The sequence below is a fragment of the Balearica regulorum genome, chromosome 11 (genome assembly GCF_011004875.1).
Source record: "Balearica regulorum gibbericeps isolate bBalReg1 chromosome 11, bBalReg1.pri, whole genome shotgun sequence".
Classification (NCBI taxonomy): domain Eukaryota; kingdom Metazoa; phylum Chordata; class Aves; order Gruiformes; family Gruidae; genus Balearica; species Balearica regulorum.
This window is the reverse complement of record NC_046194.1, coordinates 9,684,851-9,702,455: the sequence shown is the minus strand read 5'-3', so window position 1 is coordinate 9,702,455 and position 17,605 is coordinate 9,684,851. Positions and strand designations below refer to the sequence as shown.

The 17,605-nt window shown below is 46.8% G+C and overlaps 1 protein-coding gene across 3 annotated transcripts in view; it reads left to right on the top strand.

Moving 5' to 3' along the window:
• DOCK11 (dedicator of cytokinesis 11) overlaps positions 1–17,605 on the top strand; it is an 86,473-nt gene that overhangs the window by 30,411 nt on the left and 38,457 nt on the right. For all 3 annotated transcript variants that reach the window (XM_075763210.1, XM_075763212.1, XM_075763211.1), the window contains exons 11-29: positions 1,010–1,150; positions 2,821–3,030; positions 3,405–3,527; positions 4,516–4,598; positions 6,136–6,258; positions 6,438–6,514; positions 7,667–7,851; positions 7,954–8,019; positions 8,187–8,279; positions 8,679–8,802; positions 9,478–9,599; positions 10,033–10,119; positions 11,360–11,449; positions 12,923–13,041; positions 15,270–15,339; positions 15,417–15,542; positions 16,116–16,187; positions 16,581–16,727; positions 17,192–17,275. In XM_075763210.1, the coding sequence (XP_075619325.1) occupies positions 1,010–1,150; positions 2,821–3,030; positions 3,405–3,527; positions 4,516–4,598; positions 6,136–6,258; positions 6,438–6,514; positions 7,667–7,851; positions 7,954–8,019; positions 8,187–8,279; positions 8,679–8,802; positions 9,478–9,599; positions 10,033–10,119; positions 11,360–11,449; positions 12,923–13,041; positions 15,270–15,339; positions 15,417–15,542; positions 16,116–16,187; positions 16,581–16,727; positions 17,192–17,275 (2,142 nt within the window). The remainder of the gene's footprint in view (positions 1–1,009; positions 1,151–2,820; positions 3,031–3,404; positions 3,528–4,515; positions 4,599–6,135; positions 6,259–6,437; positions 6,515–7,666; positions 7,852–7,953; positions 8,020–8,186; positions 8,280–8,678; positions 8,803–9,477; positions 9,600–10,032; positions 10,120–11,359; positions 11,450–12,922; positions 13,042–15,269; positions 15,340–15,416; positions 15,543–16,115; positions 16,188–16,580; positions 16,728–17,191; positions 17,276–17,605) is intronic.

Here is a 17,605-nt window from a genome sequence, read left to right as displayed (position 1 = left end):
CATTTGAAGTCACTGCCCCAGTCAGTGCTAGTGTGTATGTGCATGCTTATATGGTGCTAAGGAAACTAGGAGCAGGAACATATCTGCAACATACTTTCCTCATCGAAAGGAAATAGGGGAAACAATGGGACGAGTTTCCCAGAACTGGATTAACAATTGCAGCCTATTTTGCTGAAATTACTTGATCATAAGATAACAGCAGCGTAAGTTTGGCGTGCAGGTTTCTGCGGGATTTGAGGGGGAAAACAGGACTGTGCCAGATTGTCACTGAGAGATGTGCTGGTATTTAGGGGTGTTTGATGTCTGTGTCCTCCATGTCCAGTACGATGGGTATGGTGAAGGCTGAGAGTCTGTATCTGACTGGTATTTTGGTTGCATACATGTCTGCTGCCTGGGAAGGACAGATGTTGAGGCGCAGACCAGGCTCGGGTGTTGTGGGTTGGGAAGGAGCTGGTTATAATCAAGACCGTTTGGATTTCCCAGCCAGCTCCGCAGAGCACCTTTGTTGTTTCTAACCATGCTGGTTATTGCTGTGCATCTAAAAATGCCTTCCACTTCGAGATGTTGTTCACGATCCCAACAGCATGTGCCTTCTCTCTATTTCAGGCACAGGGACCATCTCTTAAACTAGTCAAATCTTCAAAGTGGAAGATACTTTTCTGAGTGTAACGACGGCTTATGTTCCGCTTTCTTCCCCAAGCTCTAAATGGTGTTTGGGAAGATCCCCAGGGTTACAGCAAAGCAGGAAGGAACTGAAATCATACTGAGGTTTAGTTTTCTGTGCTCTACAAACCAGATTTCTAAAAATTGATACATCCCCATGAATTCATGTCTTGAATACATTTGTGTAACGTCACCAAATGACACTCATTTGTGAATGTCTTGTATCTTTTGTACCACTTTAAAAAAGATTGGTTAAGATAGTATTGGCTGTAATGTGATCCCTTAACATTGTTCAGGGGTTTATTTTCTTTTTTAATGAGACCAGATTTGTTTGTTTGCTGTCTAGAGGCTAGACTTCTCGGGGATTGAGCCAGACGTGAAGCCATTTGAGGAAAAGTGCAGCAGGCGCTTCGTGGTGTGCTGCCAGGACTTCTCCCTCAACCTCCTTGCTCAGCTCAGCGACAGGTCGGAAGGAGGACCCACCAACGTAAGGGGACCTTTGGCATGTCCTGCTTTGTCTTCTTTCTCCTCACTGGCAAGAAAAAACCTTGGCAGATTAATCTGGGTGGATAAAAGCATCCCATTTTGCCATGAGATCCAGTGGGACCTGGGCAGGCGGTGGCTGCTGGCCCAGGGTCATTGCAGGGTTTGTCTGCCTTGGTATTCTGGTGTTCCAAAAATGTGTTTGGGGACAGGGCCTGTCCTGACGTGCCTCAGCCTGCCAGGAACTAGGACCACTAGCGATTCAGAGGCACAGGGAATGGGGAACATGTGTCTGCCACGGTCTGGGTCTCTGTGAAAGTCCTGTTGGTAAATGATTAAGCTCCATCTCCAAACCACTCATTGCTGTGTTTTATTTCATTTCCCTTAATGGCAAGGGATTTCCCTGTTCTAAAACCTTCTTCTGACTCCCAATCTAACTGTATTCACAGCCACTTTATTACATGCATTTGTTATTGTGCCAAAGTTGTGCCTTAGCCTAAAAAGCTCTTCCTTGGAGTTTCAGAGCCTCTGATGTCTGTAGACAGCTATTACATCTCTCCTCAGCCTTTGTTCGGCCAGGCTGAACAGACCTGGCTCCTCCAGTCTTTCCTCCCAAAACATAATCTCTATTATAATGTCTGCATTTGCTCTGGCTGGAGCCAAGCCTTTATGCAAGGGTGCCAGAGCAGCAGATAGCATGGCAGGGGAGGCAGCGGCACTGGCACTGCCTGATCTTTGCTGATGGTGCTTTGTCTGATGCCTGTTAGAATCGCAAAGGCTTCTTTGTGATGATTTCATGTTGGTAGCTCACAGAACGAACCAGGCTCGTTCTCCGCGGTAATTCCCAGCAGATGAATGTGTGGCTGATAGCAGAGATTCTTGTTATTCATCCTTAATCAGGCACAGAGTCAGACCTAAGCAGCACATTTTTAGTATTGATGTAATGCCTCCAAGTTATGCTGTAATGTCTTGGACACACTGTGGTGTTATCTTCAGACCTTCACTTTTACCTTTACATGGACGCATGCCTGCTAGGATCTTTGAATTAAAAACACATGGAATTGTTGCCACTTGCCTTGTGCTGTCAAGGTCAATAGCTACAAACAAGCTGGCAGATGTTGCGCATGCAGTTCCTCGGCAGTGTTAGCCTTGTATTTGAGCTCTCCTGGCTGGGAGAGCTAACTTTGCTCCTGTGCTGCCCAACATACAGCAGCTGAGGAACTTTCTGAGTGTCTTGCAGAGTTGATTGACTTTGGACAATAAGTTAAGTGGTCTTTAGCATGTAAGCATAAACACTCTTAAGTTGATTTCTTTCTCATTGCAAAGGATAAACAGCTCTGATGGATTGGGGTCATCTTCCCAACTTCATAGTTAATCACATTTAAAAAACCCTATGGATTTCATTCTTTATATTTCATTGATGGCTTTAAAGTAACTTTGCTCAAATTGACTAGATCAAAATGCAAGAAGATGCAGGAAAAAATGTTTTTATGTGTTTATAAGGCAAATAAATATGTATTGTCTTCTCTGTAAGAATTCTGTAAAATGCTTGTATACAAAACTAAAGGAACAAAAAGATGCAAAAGGCAAACCTAGCAGGAAGGGCAATGCATGTGAATACTCTTGAGCCCGTATTGTGCATTTTTTGACACATATATTCAATCAAATTTCCAGGTTGAGCCCTTTTTCCTAAGCTTGGCTTTATTTGACCTGAAAAATAATTGCAAGATTTCAGCTGACTTCCACGTGGACTTGAACCCTCCGTCTGTCCGTGACATGCTGCTGGATAACTCTGTGTCTGGAGCGGAGGGCACCAAGGGACGTTCACCGGGCGAGGGCCTTGTGCACGGAGTCCCCGAGTCTTGCCTGCGCTACATAAAACGGGTGAAGAACTGACTTTCTCCTCTCATTCTGTATCCCCATTGAAACCGAGGCTGCTCAGTAGTGTTGTGGTGTGTTGTTATCCACTGTGTGGAGATGCAGAAGTCAGTTTTTTCTCTTGGGCTGTGGGAGTTTGTCATGTTTTGGTCAGTGTCTCAAGCTGATTACCACTATGGGTCACTGGGCAAAGCACCAGGTAGAGCTTTTCATGACTTGACCATGCTTAAGCCTTTTGAGCCCCCATGGCCCATCCACAGCAGCAACCAGAGCAGGGTCTATGTGGGTTGTGAGAGGGGACGGTGAGATGATTGAGGCCAAACTCAGCAGTGCAGGTAGAGTATCTTGCTCTCTGATAGCCTACTGTCTATCTATTGCAGGGGGTTTTCTCCGTGACAGACCCACATGTAGAGATCTTCCTGGTGGCCCGCGTGGAGAAGGTGCTGCAGGGCAGCATTACGCACTGTGCAGAGCCATACATCAAAAACTCGGACCCGGGGAAGGTATTGGATGGGCTGTCAGAGTATTTGTTTAGTGATGCTGGCTGCTGCTATGGGGAGTAGTGTGGTCTGAAACATGGGTTGTTTCTGCTGCTCTTTAGTTGCTTTCTGGCAAATACTGGTCTTCATTCTGCTACTTGTGCTGTTCCCAGGCTGGTATCAGCTGGGCTGTGCTGGGAGAATCGGTTCCTTCCCCTGGAAGGAGGCAGAGGATTTTTAGGAAGATCCATGCAGTTGGGGAAGGGGGGCCTTTCCCTGTTATGCTTCAACAAGGCAAAGCCTGGGCTGGCAGCAAAAAAGCGGGACACTTCATCCCCAGAGAAAGGGGCCACACTGCTACGCACAGTGTCTTGGACTGGTCCAGTCTCACACAGGCTGGGAACAGCAACGTTTTGGTAGCAGCAGAACATGGGCTTCACCCTTTATTCTGCTCTCCCTGCCTCTGTCTTGCCCTGTGCAGAGTGCCATGATCATATGAAGGAACTTATGCAAAGGGTGGTCATTGGTCCTGGTCCTGCTGGCATCAGTCTCTGCGTGCCAGGTAGAGCTGATGCTGCCTTGCTGCAGCCAGTCAAGATTAGTCCCAAAATTCAGTGTGTGGAAAACCTGGTATGCGATGGCATTCACTCGTCACATTTTGTAAACGTGTACAGCATGAGCCAATTACAATCAGTTTTTGAAAATAACTACTAATACTCTTTGGAAAATAAAATGCTAATACCCTGACAGTTTAATGCAGAATCAAGAGGAGTTTTAATATGACTGTGCCCACAACGTGTTTGTTATTCCTTTGTAAAAGTAATAAGTACGCATGGTGTGAAGTGACCGGGATGTCTGTCAACTGCTTTGGCAACTGTTCCTGTGTGCCTGGGGAGCTGTGCATTGTGGCGTACGGAGAGTTTCTTCTCCCTGGAGAGTGCAGCGCTCCTTACTGCTTTTCCAGGGGAGCGTGGAAGCCACGGTGCACACTAACCTCTCTTGTGTTTTGCAGACTGCCCAGAAGGTCCATAAGGTGGCCAAGCAGGTGTGCAGCCGTCTGGGGCAGTACAGGATGCCCTTCGGCTGGGCTGCCAGGTTAGTCACCTTGGGCTGTGCTTGGGCCATGGTGGGAGCTGCTGCTGCAAGTTATCCGGGACATGATCCAGCCGAGTAGAAGGGTCAAGTGACTGAAGTCAGTGAAGATGCAGCTGAGGGCAATCTGGCTCCGATTCCCAAGACAGAATGGGGATTGGCCAGAAATGCTCTATCTAGAATTAGAAACAAAATTTTTTAAAGTAAACAGTGCTGGGAAGACAGTAACCTTCTTGCTGACCTGTAGCTGCTGCTATCAGGGCAGAACATTCCTGGGGATGAATTACCCTGTCCCGTGCTACCACGGGAATCGGTGCAGAAATTCCCTCCTGGCACCAGCCATTGCCAGGGACAGGATGAGAGTGGAGGAACTCCTGGCCTGGCAGTGGCAATCAGCTGGGCTTTGTCTCCCATCTTAGACTGAGCTTTAATTAATGTTCTTGGGAATGACTGGACATAGTGATCCCATTCCCTCACTGTTCTTTTACTGGGACTGATAAAGTACATCAGTACTAACTCCCTTAAATCTCACATCAGAGGAAGGCCTGAAGGTGACTTCATCCCTCTGCCACTGCCTCCTGTTCCTAAATTGCTGTTTGGTGCTGACAAAAGGGATGGTAATGACTTGGGAACACCAGATGGCTGTCACAGCGAGTTGGGATTTGGTGGTATACCACTTGCAATTTGTATTCTTGAGCTAGATTTTCCTGTGACACTGGCTGCTCAGCTTTGAGATGGTGTTTCTGGCATGCAGCTCGCTCCTGGGAGCCAGCACATAGCCTGCACAGTGCCTCTGCCCTCCTTCAAGTGGTGCCTCTGCCTGATGCCTGATGGTGGGCTCTGTGTGGACATTAACTGTGACGGGCTTCAGATTTGTTCCTGCTGGGTAAAGAGCTGCATTTGAAGACTAAGGAGTTGAGTGGCCAACAGCCTGCTGTGGGGAGCTGTGTTGCTCTGCATCCCTGAAACAGTTTCCCTGTGGTTTGAGAGGAAGCTATTTGCACAGAAAGGGAGTATGAATGCTTTCATTTTCCTGCTGTACGCAGACACTCACAGCCTTTATATTCAAGGGCAAAGATGCTGGTATTCATCCAGGGCAGAGTCCAATCTCCTACTCTGGCTTCAGAAGGAAGCTGATGTATGTCCTGAGACTGGTCTTCATTGTGCACTCCTTTCCTAGGAGGATTTCCATGTGCAACTAGGAAGATACTTTACCACTTGGTGTCAGCGGAAGGGCATTGAAGGGCATTTGTGATTGTGGACCAGGCTTGGAGCTGGGCTGGGTGTGTCCTTCTCACCTGGCTGGAGAGAAGGGAAATGAGTGATGTCCTGCCCAATTTTATGTGACATGGTGGACTGCAGCCTGTGTGGGGTCTAAGCACTGTGTGAGGACGAGAGGGTGATCAGGAGGTCTGGCAGCATTCAGAGATGTCACAGGCCAGTGAACCTCTTGCCCGATAAACTGCCCTTCAGTCTGATGTGTCGAAGACCTCAGTGTCTGCATATTTACCAACATTTAAAGAATGTGTCTCTTCTTCAGACCAGTTTTCAAAGACTCCCAGGGCACTCTTGATGCTGAAGGAAAATTCTCACCTCTGTACAAGCAAGACAGCAGCAAACTCTCTAATGAAGATATGCTGAAGCTTCTAGCAGAGTATAAGAAGTAAGTGTAAGAGACTGACGCAGAGGCTGAGCAGGCATTTTAATATACATTTTTAACAGTAAGCATAAGCATGAGATGACAATTTCTAAAATACTCAGAGGGTAACAAAAAGTCCTGCTGATGTGTTCAGCACCTGAGCTTTCAAGGTTCACACTGTTGTTCCTTTCTCCCTAACACAGACCAGAGAAGACGAAACTACAGGTCATTCCAGCTCAGCTAAATATCATCATCAAAGACATCCCGCTGGACTTCACAAGTAAGGATCTTGGATCTTAAAATAAATGCTGATGGCTCTAGCCTCAGGAGTTAATCCTTCTGTGGGGAGTTTTGCTCTTTTGTTAACAAGAGTATCTCGGGGCTGCAATGAGAAATGAGTAATTCAGCACAACCACTGACTTGTAAGTCTTTCTGACGGATTCTGTGGAGGGATGTGGTCTTAGTGCAGAGATTTACCTGAGGGGTGCATCTGCTTTGCATTTAATGACCCACTTTAGTCACATCCTAAATTTAAAGCAACCACCTGCCTGGTTTTGCTGTTGTTATTACACCCATCTCCTATAACATTTTGGATCCATAACACCAGAGGGCCTCACAAACATGGTCAGTGTGATTCTCCACTTTGCATTTAAAGAAACTGAGGCAAAGAAATGACTTGTGATGTGTTCATTGTCACCCCATGGGCCTTTGGCAGCTCCTGTCACGGGTTCTGTAGTCCGGTCCCTTGTCCGAAAGGTTCTTCTTGTGGACTTAATTCTGTTGTTCTTTGAAAGACCATCACTTGAGATGAACTCTCCCTCATGGTGGATGTGAGTCTCAGTGAATTAGACAGGGCTTGCATATTCGTATTTTGAGGCAGCATAACTGTCAAACATCTTTCTGAAGCAGAGAGTGGAAAAGGACTGATGTAGTGGGAGTCAGTCTCAAGTCATCATCTCAATAGCCTGTGTCTGCTTCAGTCAGGTGATGTTTGCATGGTTTATAAAACATAACTTAATGGAAGACTCAAGGTGCAGGTCCTGGGCAGAGCAGCCATCCCTGCCCAGACATGGGTCATTCACAAGACCCTTTGACTTTGCTCAGAGCTACAGGAAAATGCCACTTCTGCAGTCCCCATTGACAAGGAGAGCGGGGTCCCATCATGCCTGTGCATCCCTCTTTTCTTGGTATTGCTAATGCAGTTGGGAACTACAAATGTTGCATGATCAAGGGGAGAATTTTCCCTTAATCATTTCAATGGGAGTGGTCCAAGTCCTGCTGCCTGGTCAACACACACAATCCTCTGATGTGAAGAGAACTGGATGCTCAATGGCAATGGCAGAGGTTCAGACCCTTGAATTTCCTTTCATATGGGCTATACTTCCCATGTTTTGTGGGGTATGTGCTTATCCAAGCTTTCCTTCTCTTCTAGATTGTGTCACAGCTTCTTATATTCCTATAAAGCCTTTTGAGAAGAGCTGTGAGGACATTGCAGTTGAAGTGGAGGAGCTTGTCCCAGAAGTTGCAAAATACTGTTATCCCTTCACTGTATACAAAAACCACCTCTACGTCTACCCATTGCATTTGAAGTATGAGAACCAGAAGGTGTTTGCGAAGGTGAGCAGCCTGGAGAGCAGGCTGCAGCCAGACTGAGTGTGGCCTGGGGTGATGCTGCTGACCTGTGGCAATGGCTCATCCTCCTGTTCTCCCCCATTTCAGGCAAGGAATATTGCTGTCTGTGTGGAGTTCAGGGATTCAGATGAAGCTGATGCCAAACCATTAAAGGTGGGTACCTGTTATTTCTAGGGACCTGGGGCTTGCTGCTGTGTACTATATGCCAGCCAGGCTGAGCAGTGCAAGAAGAAAGCACTGAGTTTCCATGCTGTTTTAATTTGGCTGGCTAATTTAGGGTGGCAGCAACCCTGAATCTAGCTCTTCATTTGTGTTTCCAGTGTATATATGGCAAACCTGGAGGCCATCTCCTGACCACAAATGCGTATGCTGCTGTGCTGCACCACAACCAGAGTCCAGAGTTCTATGATGAGGTAAAAATGAAGTGGTGGAAAATAGCAGCTTTTCCTGGATGCTACAAAGCCAAGGGGCTTTCAGGATACCTCTTTTTCCAGGGCTGGGAGAAATAGGGGTAAAAACAATCGCCAGCCCTTTGCCTCAATAGAAGGGCTCAGCAAAGCCAGAGACTTTGTCAATTTTTAATGCCAGTTTGTTTTCTGCTATCTTTACTGTCACGCTTTGTGCACTCCAATCACACACTCCCATTAATAAGAAATGTGCAAATGGTGATAAAAACGTTAGCCCGGAGTTAAGATGGGTAGTAATGTGTCTTGTGTAACTGCATACAACATAGCATTTGTAAAAGAAAATAGAACTTAAAATATTGCTCCACAATTAAAAATACAGTCTTATCTATCATGGTATCATTTTAGATTAAAATTGAGCTTCCAATTCACCTCCATCAAAAGCATCATTTGCTTTTCACCTTCTATCATGTCAGCTGTGAAATAAATACAAAGGCAACATCGAAAAAACAGGACACCGTTGAAACTCAAGGTATGTTCACTGCTTAAATTACTTCTGTTGGAGTGTAAGAATCCGAGATAGAATAAATATAGGGACATGAAATATATTTTATTAAAATATTAGCCTATCTGAATTTTCTTTTTGGAAAGCAACCTCATACAAATCATAGGTCTAAACTGGAATAAACCACAATGGTTTTAGTGTATAATAAATCTCAAATTTTTGCTGCAATCTGACAGCTATTTCTGCGTGTTCTTGACTTGGCTTGCATGAAGGGCTATTGTCCGTCAAGTAACCAACAAAAACTTGATGTGAGCTCAAGGCCTCAGGGCCTGATCCTGCCACCACGAGGCGTGTGTAAGAGACTGAGCACACCCAGTCCCACTGGTTGGGATGCTTCTCTGTTCAGCTGGTCCTCAGGCAACTGAAGGACCCTTGTCATGATGCACAAGACTCACACACCATTTCTGCCCCTCCAACCCACTCCTGATCTTGGTTGAGCTGCATCTGAATTTCTTTCACCAAGTCACTGGGTAAAACGTGCTTTAACAAGGCTGATATGATCAATCTCAGCCTTGTTGAAGCCACTTGCACAACTGCGAGTTGAATTTTCTCAGGGTGAAACACAGTTCTCCAAGCTTGGAGCTTGAGCTAAACATGTATCGTTGTGTGTCTGCTAACTCTGGTCACTGGTTGCCTCCGCAGTGGGATACGCCTGGGTCCCGTTGCTGAAGGATGGGCGGATTGTCACCCTGGAGCGGCATTTGCCGGTTTCGTCCAACCTTCCACCTGGCTACCTGGGTCTTGGGGACACAGAGTCACGAAGGGTAGGAAGGCCAATTAAAATGGACTTAAACATAAAGGGAAGAGGAAAGTTGAGCTTTAGTTGCCACTGTAAGTTCTGGGCTTCTGTTAGTGCTCTGCTCAGCTGGAAAGATCCCTAATGCAATCCCAGGGTGGCATTCAGGACACTTTTAATTCCACTTTCTGTGGTTATATAGGTTGCAGGGAATATTTTTATGGCAGGCTGGATCGGGCCGTTTCACACGGTGCTGAGCAGGAGAGTGGGGACATGCCCTGCATGCACATTCTTGCAGGGACCGCTCTGCCCTGTCATGGCTGCAGACGTGTCATTGGTGTTTGCACTGGGGGGGCTGTTCTTCCACCCCAACTGGTACCTTCTGACCGGGTGTCTGTCTGCACAGAGCCACCTTCTCACCGCAGTCTGAAACCAAGTACTTGAATGTTGTCTGTTCACAGCAGCCCAGTGTGGATGCGAAGTGGGTGGATGGAGCAAAGCCACTGTTTAAACTTAGAATCCATTTGGACTCAACCATTTACACCCAGGTAAGTCCAGCACCTCGTTCTTAAAGACTTTTGACACAAATGCAGAGGAAGCGATTGCTGTATTGTGACTGCTATACTTACTGTAGGTGCTGTGGGAAAGAGGTACCTGTGTTTGCAGAGCAGCACTGAGATAATTCTGTAGCAGCAGGTCTGGGATTACTTGCAGGGCTCTGCTCCTTTGTCCAGATGTGACGAGACAGTTGTGTGAATGAATGAGCCTAGAGAGAGGCTGACATTTTCCTGGCCAATTGCACTGTAACTAGCAGGACCAAGGAAACATTTGAGCAAATGAGCTGCTTCGATGATGCAAAAGAACTGGTGCAAATGTGAGGTTCCCCAAATAGACTGTTCATTGAGTTTAAGGAAAAAAAAAGTTTTCTGCCAACAGAATGTGTAAAACAACAAGAGCCTTGATTTCCCTTTGAATCCAGTTCAGGCTGTTTTACCAAATCCTCATGTTTTCTGCCATCTTATGGTAGTGATGGACTTCCCCAAGCTTCATGTCATGTGCAGCAAAGATCCCCAGCACATGCTTTGGGGCACCTCCTGTCAGAACTGCTCATGGGGCAATGCCCTTGGCAGGGCTTGTTGTCTTGTGCTGGATGTAATCAGCTGCATTTACATTCACAGCAACTCACTTTCAGCATCGTCTAAACCTGGTTTAGGGTCTTACTGATTCTGTACAGCACTGGGAGCAGCACAGTAGTTCCACTCCCCAGCAAATTACATTCCCAGACGCTTTTCAGGGTTAAATAACCCAGTAATTAAATTTAACCATGGAGGAGGAGGGATTGGAACAGAGAAGCATGGGAAGGAGAGTCTGCCTCGGATGGACAGTAGGGGGTCTGTGAGGCAGATGATGAGGCAGACTCAAAGAGTCGCAGCTGGGAGAGAAGGGCTCCTGCTTCTCCAGGCCAGTGTTGGATGGGGATTGGGACTCAGGGTAGTGCAACCACAGGAGAATTTTAACACTGCTGATAGTGTTGTGATTAATCTCGAGATTAGTTGGGAGCCAAGGGACGGGCAGTGGCTGGGTACCTTGGAAAAGGCAGGGAGCAGTACTGTAGTCCTGGGAGATGGCAGCTGGGGACTAAGAGTGCCACTGGTAGTGACATGGGGCTTGCTAGGGACATGGCCCACTGCCACAGATGTGTCAGCAGATTTTAGGGTGTAAGCTGCAGAGTAGGGGGCTGACAAATATTGAGGCTGCTGCATTGAACGTGTTTTTCTTCTCTTCCAGGACATGCACTTGCACAAATTCTTCCAGTACTGCCAGCTGGTTCAGGCGGGAGCTAAGGAAGTCCCAGGAGAGCTTGTTAAATGCCTAAAGGTGAACAGGGCCTGTTGGTGGCCTTCGTTTGTGTTTTTACAGACCATCAGTAAATACCCAGAGCCCTGCACTATGGGAACACACCCTGGCTGCAGCCCTGGGACCAGTGCATTGTGCAAGATCCTACCCTTTGCTTACTGACATGACTGCCTGCTGTCTGTGTGCTGCTTCCCACTGCCTTTCGCAGCAGGTAAAACAAGCAGTCGGCATCGCTCTGCCGTGATCATGGCAAACCCTCCTCCTGGTGGGCTCGCACTAGATCTGATTCAAATCTTTAAACTGTTGCACAATTCTTTGTTTTCAGGTATTTATCCATTCAAAATAAGGTGTTTTTTTCAGGCTGAAAAAGGTCTGTGAGATTATCAATTAGTTAAATTTGACCACAGATGATCTGTGACCCAGACCCAGCTTTTCAGCAATCGCAGCGGCATGAGTAAGGTTTTTGGAGCAGATCCAGCAAAGGCTTCTGCAGGGAATAGGTTTCTTGGCTGTTTACTGTCCTTGTTTCCTTCCATAACTGCCTGTTTTTGACAGCGCTGCTGTAGCAACAGCTCCACTTCCAGTGGAGGGATTTATCATCACAAAGTTACTGGGTGTGTTTCAGATAATGTATAAATATTTTAAGAAATAGAAATAATGGCAGGTTTTGAGGCAAAGTGCTAAAGGAAGAGTTGCTTTGTTGTGAGCTTTTCGTCAAGGGGCTGGTTAGGTCCCAGCTGTGCCCAGCCACAGCGACCTTGCTGCACTTCTACATGCTAGCCACAAGCGATGGCTTCTTACCACCAATACCTCAATAATTTCATTAATTTAAATAACTAGATACAGATTTAAGAACCTTTTGTTAGATTTGCAGATTTGAAAACTGAAAATGAAACGCACTGTCTTTCCTAGACTTGTATCATGATATTCAGGCAAAAGAGATCTATGAGATGGGTGAAGAGTGTGTGCACCAGATGATCTTGACCTTCACCAAGTCACTTAAATCCTGTTTCCGATAGCAAGCTGTGCTCTTTGGAGAAAAGTCTCACTGCAAGTCATCGGCCATCAGGTTTCCAGGCTCCAAAGGCATTTGTGAAAATGGGACTTAGTCACTTCACAAAACTGTCACAAGTGACGAGAAGAATTGGGAGCACAACTTCAGCTTTAAATTCTGGGTTATTAGGGTCAAATCATAGCATGTGACCTCTAATTAAGTCATAGCTGCTTGGGCACATCTGAGAGGAGGATTAATACCTGCCATGAGTGATTCATGTTGCTCCCTGAAGGCATGCAGCTGGGATCTGTCAGCTGGGAGGCAGGCAGCAAGCACTGGTACGGGTCCAAGTTCTCCTGTCCTCTGGCAGGCTGAAGCCCACACCCTGAAGCATTTGCTAATGCCTGTCCTATTGCCACAGAATTGTCTGTGGACTATAAATATTTAACATCTGCAAAGTGTTGAACTAAAAGTGTCTGTGTTTTGAACATTTGTTTTAGTGTTTGCACGCCATGGAGATCCAAGTAATGATTCAGTTTCTACCTGTAATTCTTATGCAACTATTTAGAGTCCTTACAAATGTGACCCAGGAAGATGAAGTAGCTGTCAACTGCACCATGTGAGTGTCTCGTAAACCATCCGGTTTTCTTCAGTTACAAACGCAAAGCCACAAACTACAGTGCAAAGCAGGGTGTGGTTTCCCAGTACAAGGTGCTAAGTGACAGCATGTGCCATGCTGTGAAACACCAGCCACTGTCTTCTCCTGACACATCTGGGTGGCATGGGGCAGCATTGGGACCTTGTCCTGGGAGCTGCGTGGGGAAAATTGCGGTATTTAAAAGATACTCCTGGTTTGTTTTTTGAAAGAAAAAGGGTTTGCTGGCAGGGATGTCTCTGGGAGCCAAGGTATTGGGGCGTCAAAAGGCTCCAGAGGACCCAGGCACATCCCAGCTGCAGGCAGCAGATGTAGTTTCCCCGCAGGAGTGATGCCCCAGTCTTAACCCTGCAGACCAGGCCCCTGTGACAGGAGTATTGCTAAAAATCCCCTGGAGCTGTGTGTGTTACGCTGCAGAATTAGCCTCTACATCTGTGTTGGCTCAGAATATACGGCCAGAAGCGGGTGGAGGTTTGTTTAGCGATGCTCTGCCGTGCCTGCAGCCCCAAGAGGGCAGCACCGACTAGGGCCTGGTCCGTGCAGAAAGTTCTTGCGGTGTGCAGGCTTGTACAGGGCCCCAAAGGAGCAAAAGATGCAAAAGCACCTTCATTGCCTAGCTCTGGCCACAACACCCCTAACCTGGTGGATGCATTAAAGCATCTTTCCTCCCGTCGTTGTTCTGCTGTGAAGTGCTGCAGTGCAAAGGGGGATGCTGGTTGCCACTCCATGGAGATCTTCCTCTGACTCCAGGAGGTACCGTGCATCCATGCACCAAAAGCATCTTGCTCCCATGATACTGGAGGTCAGAGGCTGAGCCCTGACCCCGCCAGAGGTGTGGGTCCAGCCAGGGATGAGGGGCCCATTGCAATCACAGTCCTGCACCATGTGGTGCTGGTTTTGGGGACTCCTCCTGTGCAGAGCACTGTAATCCCACTCTGCTTGAATCACCAGAGGGCAAGGACAGGGGAACAAGTGACCCCCACTATCTGCTGGGTGACCAGCTCCCACCTTCACTTCCAGAGATTTTTTCAAAGCTTGGCCTGATGCTTTCCAGTTTGTCAATAGCTTTCTGTTTAATGACAACTGTTGTCTCATCCGGACTTTCAGAGTGGAATTTAAAACCCGCTTTATCTGATAAATGGCTTGTAAACTCCTCCCTGTGGTTTGGCCTATGGGGTCTGTGACAATGTGCAATAGTTTGTTGTTCCCTCTGGCTGGGACTGGAATGTAAATCCCCAATGTTGGCTGGGGAAACCAGGCACTTGCTGCCTTCATCAGCTGCCTGGAGCACTTCCAGAGGGCTGGCATGTTCTCCAAGGTCTGCCTGTCCCCAGTGAACTGCAAGGCAATAGCCTGAAAATAATCATCTACTGCATGTAACAAGGAGCATATGATGTAAATTCAGTGAAAAAGACCCTTCCAGAATGAATAAATTCAGAGGATGCAGGAAGGTATCAGAGTATGACAATGATGGAGAATTTTTTTCTCGCTTCTCAGCAGAGATTCTAGGGGGGCATTATGTTCATTTTGCAGACTTGGTCTAGTAGTATGGTTGTTCATTGTCACTTGTATTATCACTAGGAAAGGGCTCCCAATGAGGACAGACTCAGCACATGATACGCTGTACAGTGTGGATGAATCTGTAGCGTGTGCGGGAGGGGCAGTGGGCTTGCTCTCCGTATGGCAGGTCCGTAGATACAGCCAAAGAGATCTGTGTGTAAAGCAGACTAACGTAATATTTTTGTGAACACCTGAGCATTGTTCAGGTGCCTAATGCTGACTGCAATGTGAATTTAAGTAGCGGCAGGCTTTAACCCTGGCATGCACGGAGGCCAAAGAATAGGATATGTCCCCCACAGAGTAATGCTCCACCTTACCTCCTTGTGCAGAGAGCCTCGAGCATTGAAGGCAGCTGGTCTGGGTGATACCTGGTCCAGCACCAAAGTGGAGAAGAGGCTTTGGCCACCTGAGCTCTGAGTGCTCTGTCAAGGGGCTGTGCTGTAGTAAGGATGGTGCAGCACAGGAGCTGTGAGGAGTGCAGCCTGCAAGTACTGACTCTCTGCAGATCAGACTGTGCCAGCGGTGAGGCTTTTAGGGTTGAGCCTGGTAGGACACAGATGGTGTCTACTTTCGTGAGTTAGAGGAAGTTGCCCTCACTTTGCGTGCTGAGCACAAACTGCTTTTCTCCCCAGGGTTCTTCTGCACATCGTGTCCAAGTGCCATGAAGAAGGTCTAGACCACTACTTGCGCTCCTTTATAAAGGTCAGTCATGACACACTGCTCTGCAAAACTCCCTGCTGGGAGCAGGCACACTGCTGACGCTCTTCCTCTTGCCTCAGTACGTCTTTCGAGCTGAGAAACCCAGTGTCGCACAGGCGAAGATGACCCATGAAATCCTGGTCCTTTCCATGGCTACGATCTTGAAGCAGTCGGCAGATTTTCTAGCCATCAATAAGCTACTCAAGGTGAAGTATTGGCAGTACTTGGCCACTGAGGGTGGAAGGGAGGAAAAGAGGGTCTGGTATAAAGCCCAACACTTCCACCTGTACAAACCCACCACAGGAGCAAAGCTACCAAGGCAGCTCCTCGCATCCACGTCTGTGAGGTTCTCCCCTTACAACAGAGGGGAACTCTTGCAGGGAGCCTGGCTGTGTTAAGACTCATGGCAGGACACAGCAAAGGGCTTTTCATTTTGCCAGTTTTATCTGTTTTCTCCAAGCCATGCATGAGGACTGACTCACGGGAGGTAGACTGAGTTTCTGCCTCTCTGGGCCTTTGCAGGGCTTGCGCCATAAACTCTGCTGGGCCTTTGCAGGGCCTTTTGGGGTGCAGAGGGGATGGAGTTATTCCCCCCCACAAGACTGGCAGGACTCCTCCAGGTAGCAAAGGCACCCATACCCAGCTAGCCGGGCAAGCACAGCCGTGCTTACAAAATGCCATTTGAGTGTGAGCTTTCCCTCCCACGCTGCTGCTTGCCCACGTAGTCAGACATGTTCGATCCTGCTGAGAAAAGTAATAGTATTCTTTGTTCATTCTAGTACTCATGGTTTTTCTTTGAAGCACTGGCGAAGTCAATGGCAATGTACTTACTGGAAGAAAACAAAATCAAGGTAAAAATAAAAATTTGTTCAATGCTGCATTATAGAGCCATCACAAACTAACTGTTCTTCAAAAGTTTTTTCTGAAAAACTATGTAACTCCCTTTATTTAAAAAACCCTTACAAGCTGAACAGCTAACCAGATCTTTCCTTTTTTTTTTTCCCCGCTTTTCCCTTCTTCCCCTTTTCACTCTCAATTGTGATTTAAAAATTCCAGACCTCCTAATGGCTCCTGCAGCCTCCTTTTTTGTTACTAGCTACTGCAGTTTCAGCCAGTGCTTTCTTTGTGCCAATGTTTAATTAGGAAACAACATAAACAAATGCTAAAGGGAACTTGTGCCTGCGCTCAGTTCTCCCCAGCTGCTCGCTTGCAGCGCTGAGTGTATGACGTGCTTTTGGTTTCAGCTTCCCAGAGGTCAGCGCTTCCCTGACTCCTACCAGCACGCCTTGCATTCGTTGCTACTTGCCATCATTCCTCACGTGACCATTCGCTATAACGAAATCCCCGAAGAGTCCAGGAATGTCAACTTTGGCTTGGCGAACTTCCTGAAGGTCAGCAGTTTCTTTTCTTCTCCCAGGGTTTTATCAGAAAAAAACCCCCAACAAGTAGAAATAAGCAGCAAGCAAACAAATGTGTTTGTACGTTTTCATCTTTGGTTTCTTCAATGATGAAAACTGTGGAGGGGATTAGCTTTCCTGGGAAAGACACTTTCTCTTTCCAAGAGGGAGACTATGATGCTCTATATGTTATCTGGGGTTTTCAGTCATGCATCGTAACTGTTCAAAACCTGAGACGAAATACGTGTGCTCTCATTTTAAATATTTCTGTTGTCTACTGGAGATGTAAGTGAGGTCATCCAAATAATTTCAGAGAAACAGGATCGAGTACCTTTTGGAAAGTCAGCAGCAGCCCAGAGGATCAAATCTGAATGCTGGTGGGACAGCGTTATGGGGATGATTTAGGATGATTGCTTTTATTTTTAATGATTGGTCACATGTTGCTGTTTTTTCTCCAGCGTTGTTTGACCTTTATGGACAGAGGATTTGTTTTTAACTTGATAAATGACTACATTTCTGGATTCAGCCCAAAAGACCCTAAGGTAAGCAGTATATTTCTTGGAAGGTGGTTTGCAGTTGTACATACCTGCATCAGTCAAAGTGATTATTTTATACCACTCTTGGAGGCCTTTTAGACACTGTACCTGCAGAGTCTTCTGGAGGGAGAGATCTCTTTGTCTGGGCCGAGAGCCTGTATGCAAAGAGTCAGAACTAAAGGAGAGGTTGGTTAATAGTCTGGATGAAAAAGGTGAAGAAGTCCCAAGTGATAGTTGCATGCAGTGACACTTAGGGGGAGCAACACAAAAATTTGCTAATTATTACTGAGTTTCACCAAATGCTATTTAGATTTCCCAATCCTTGTGCAATAAATG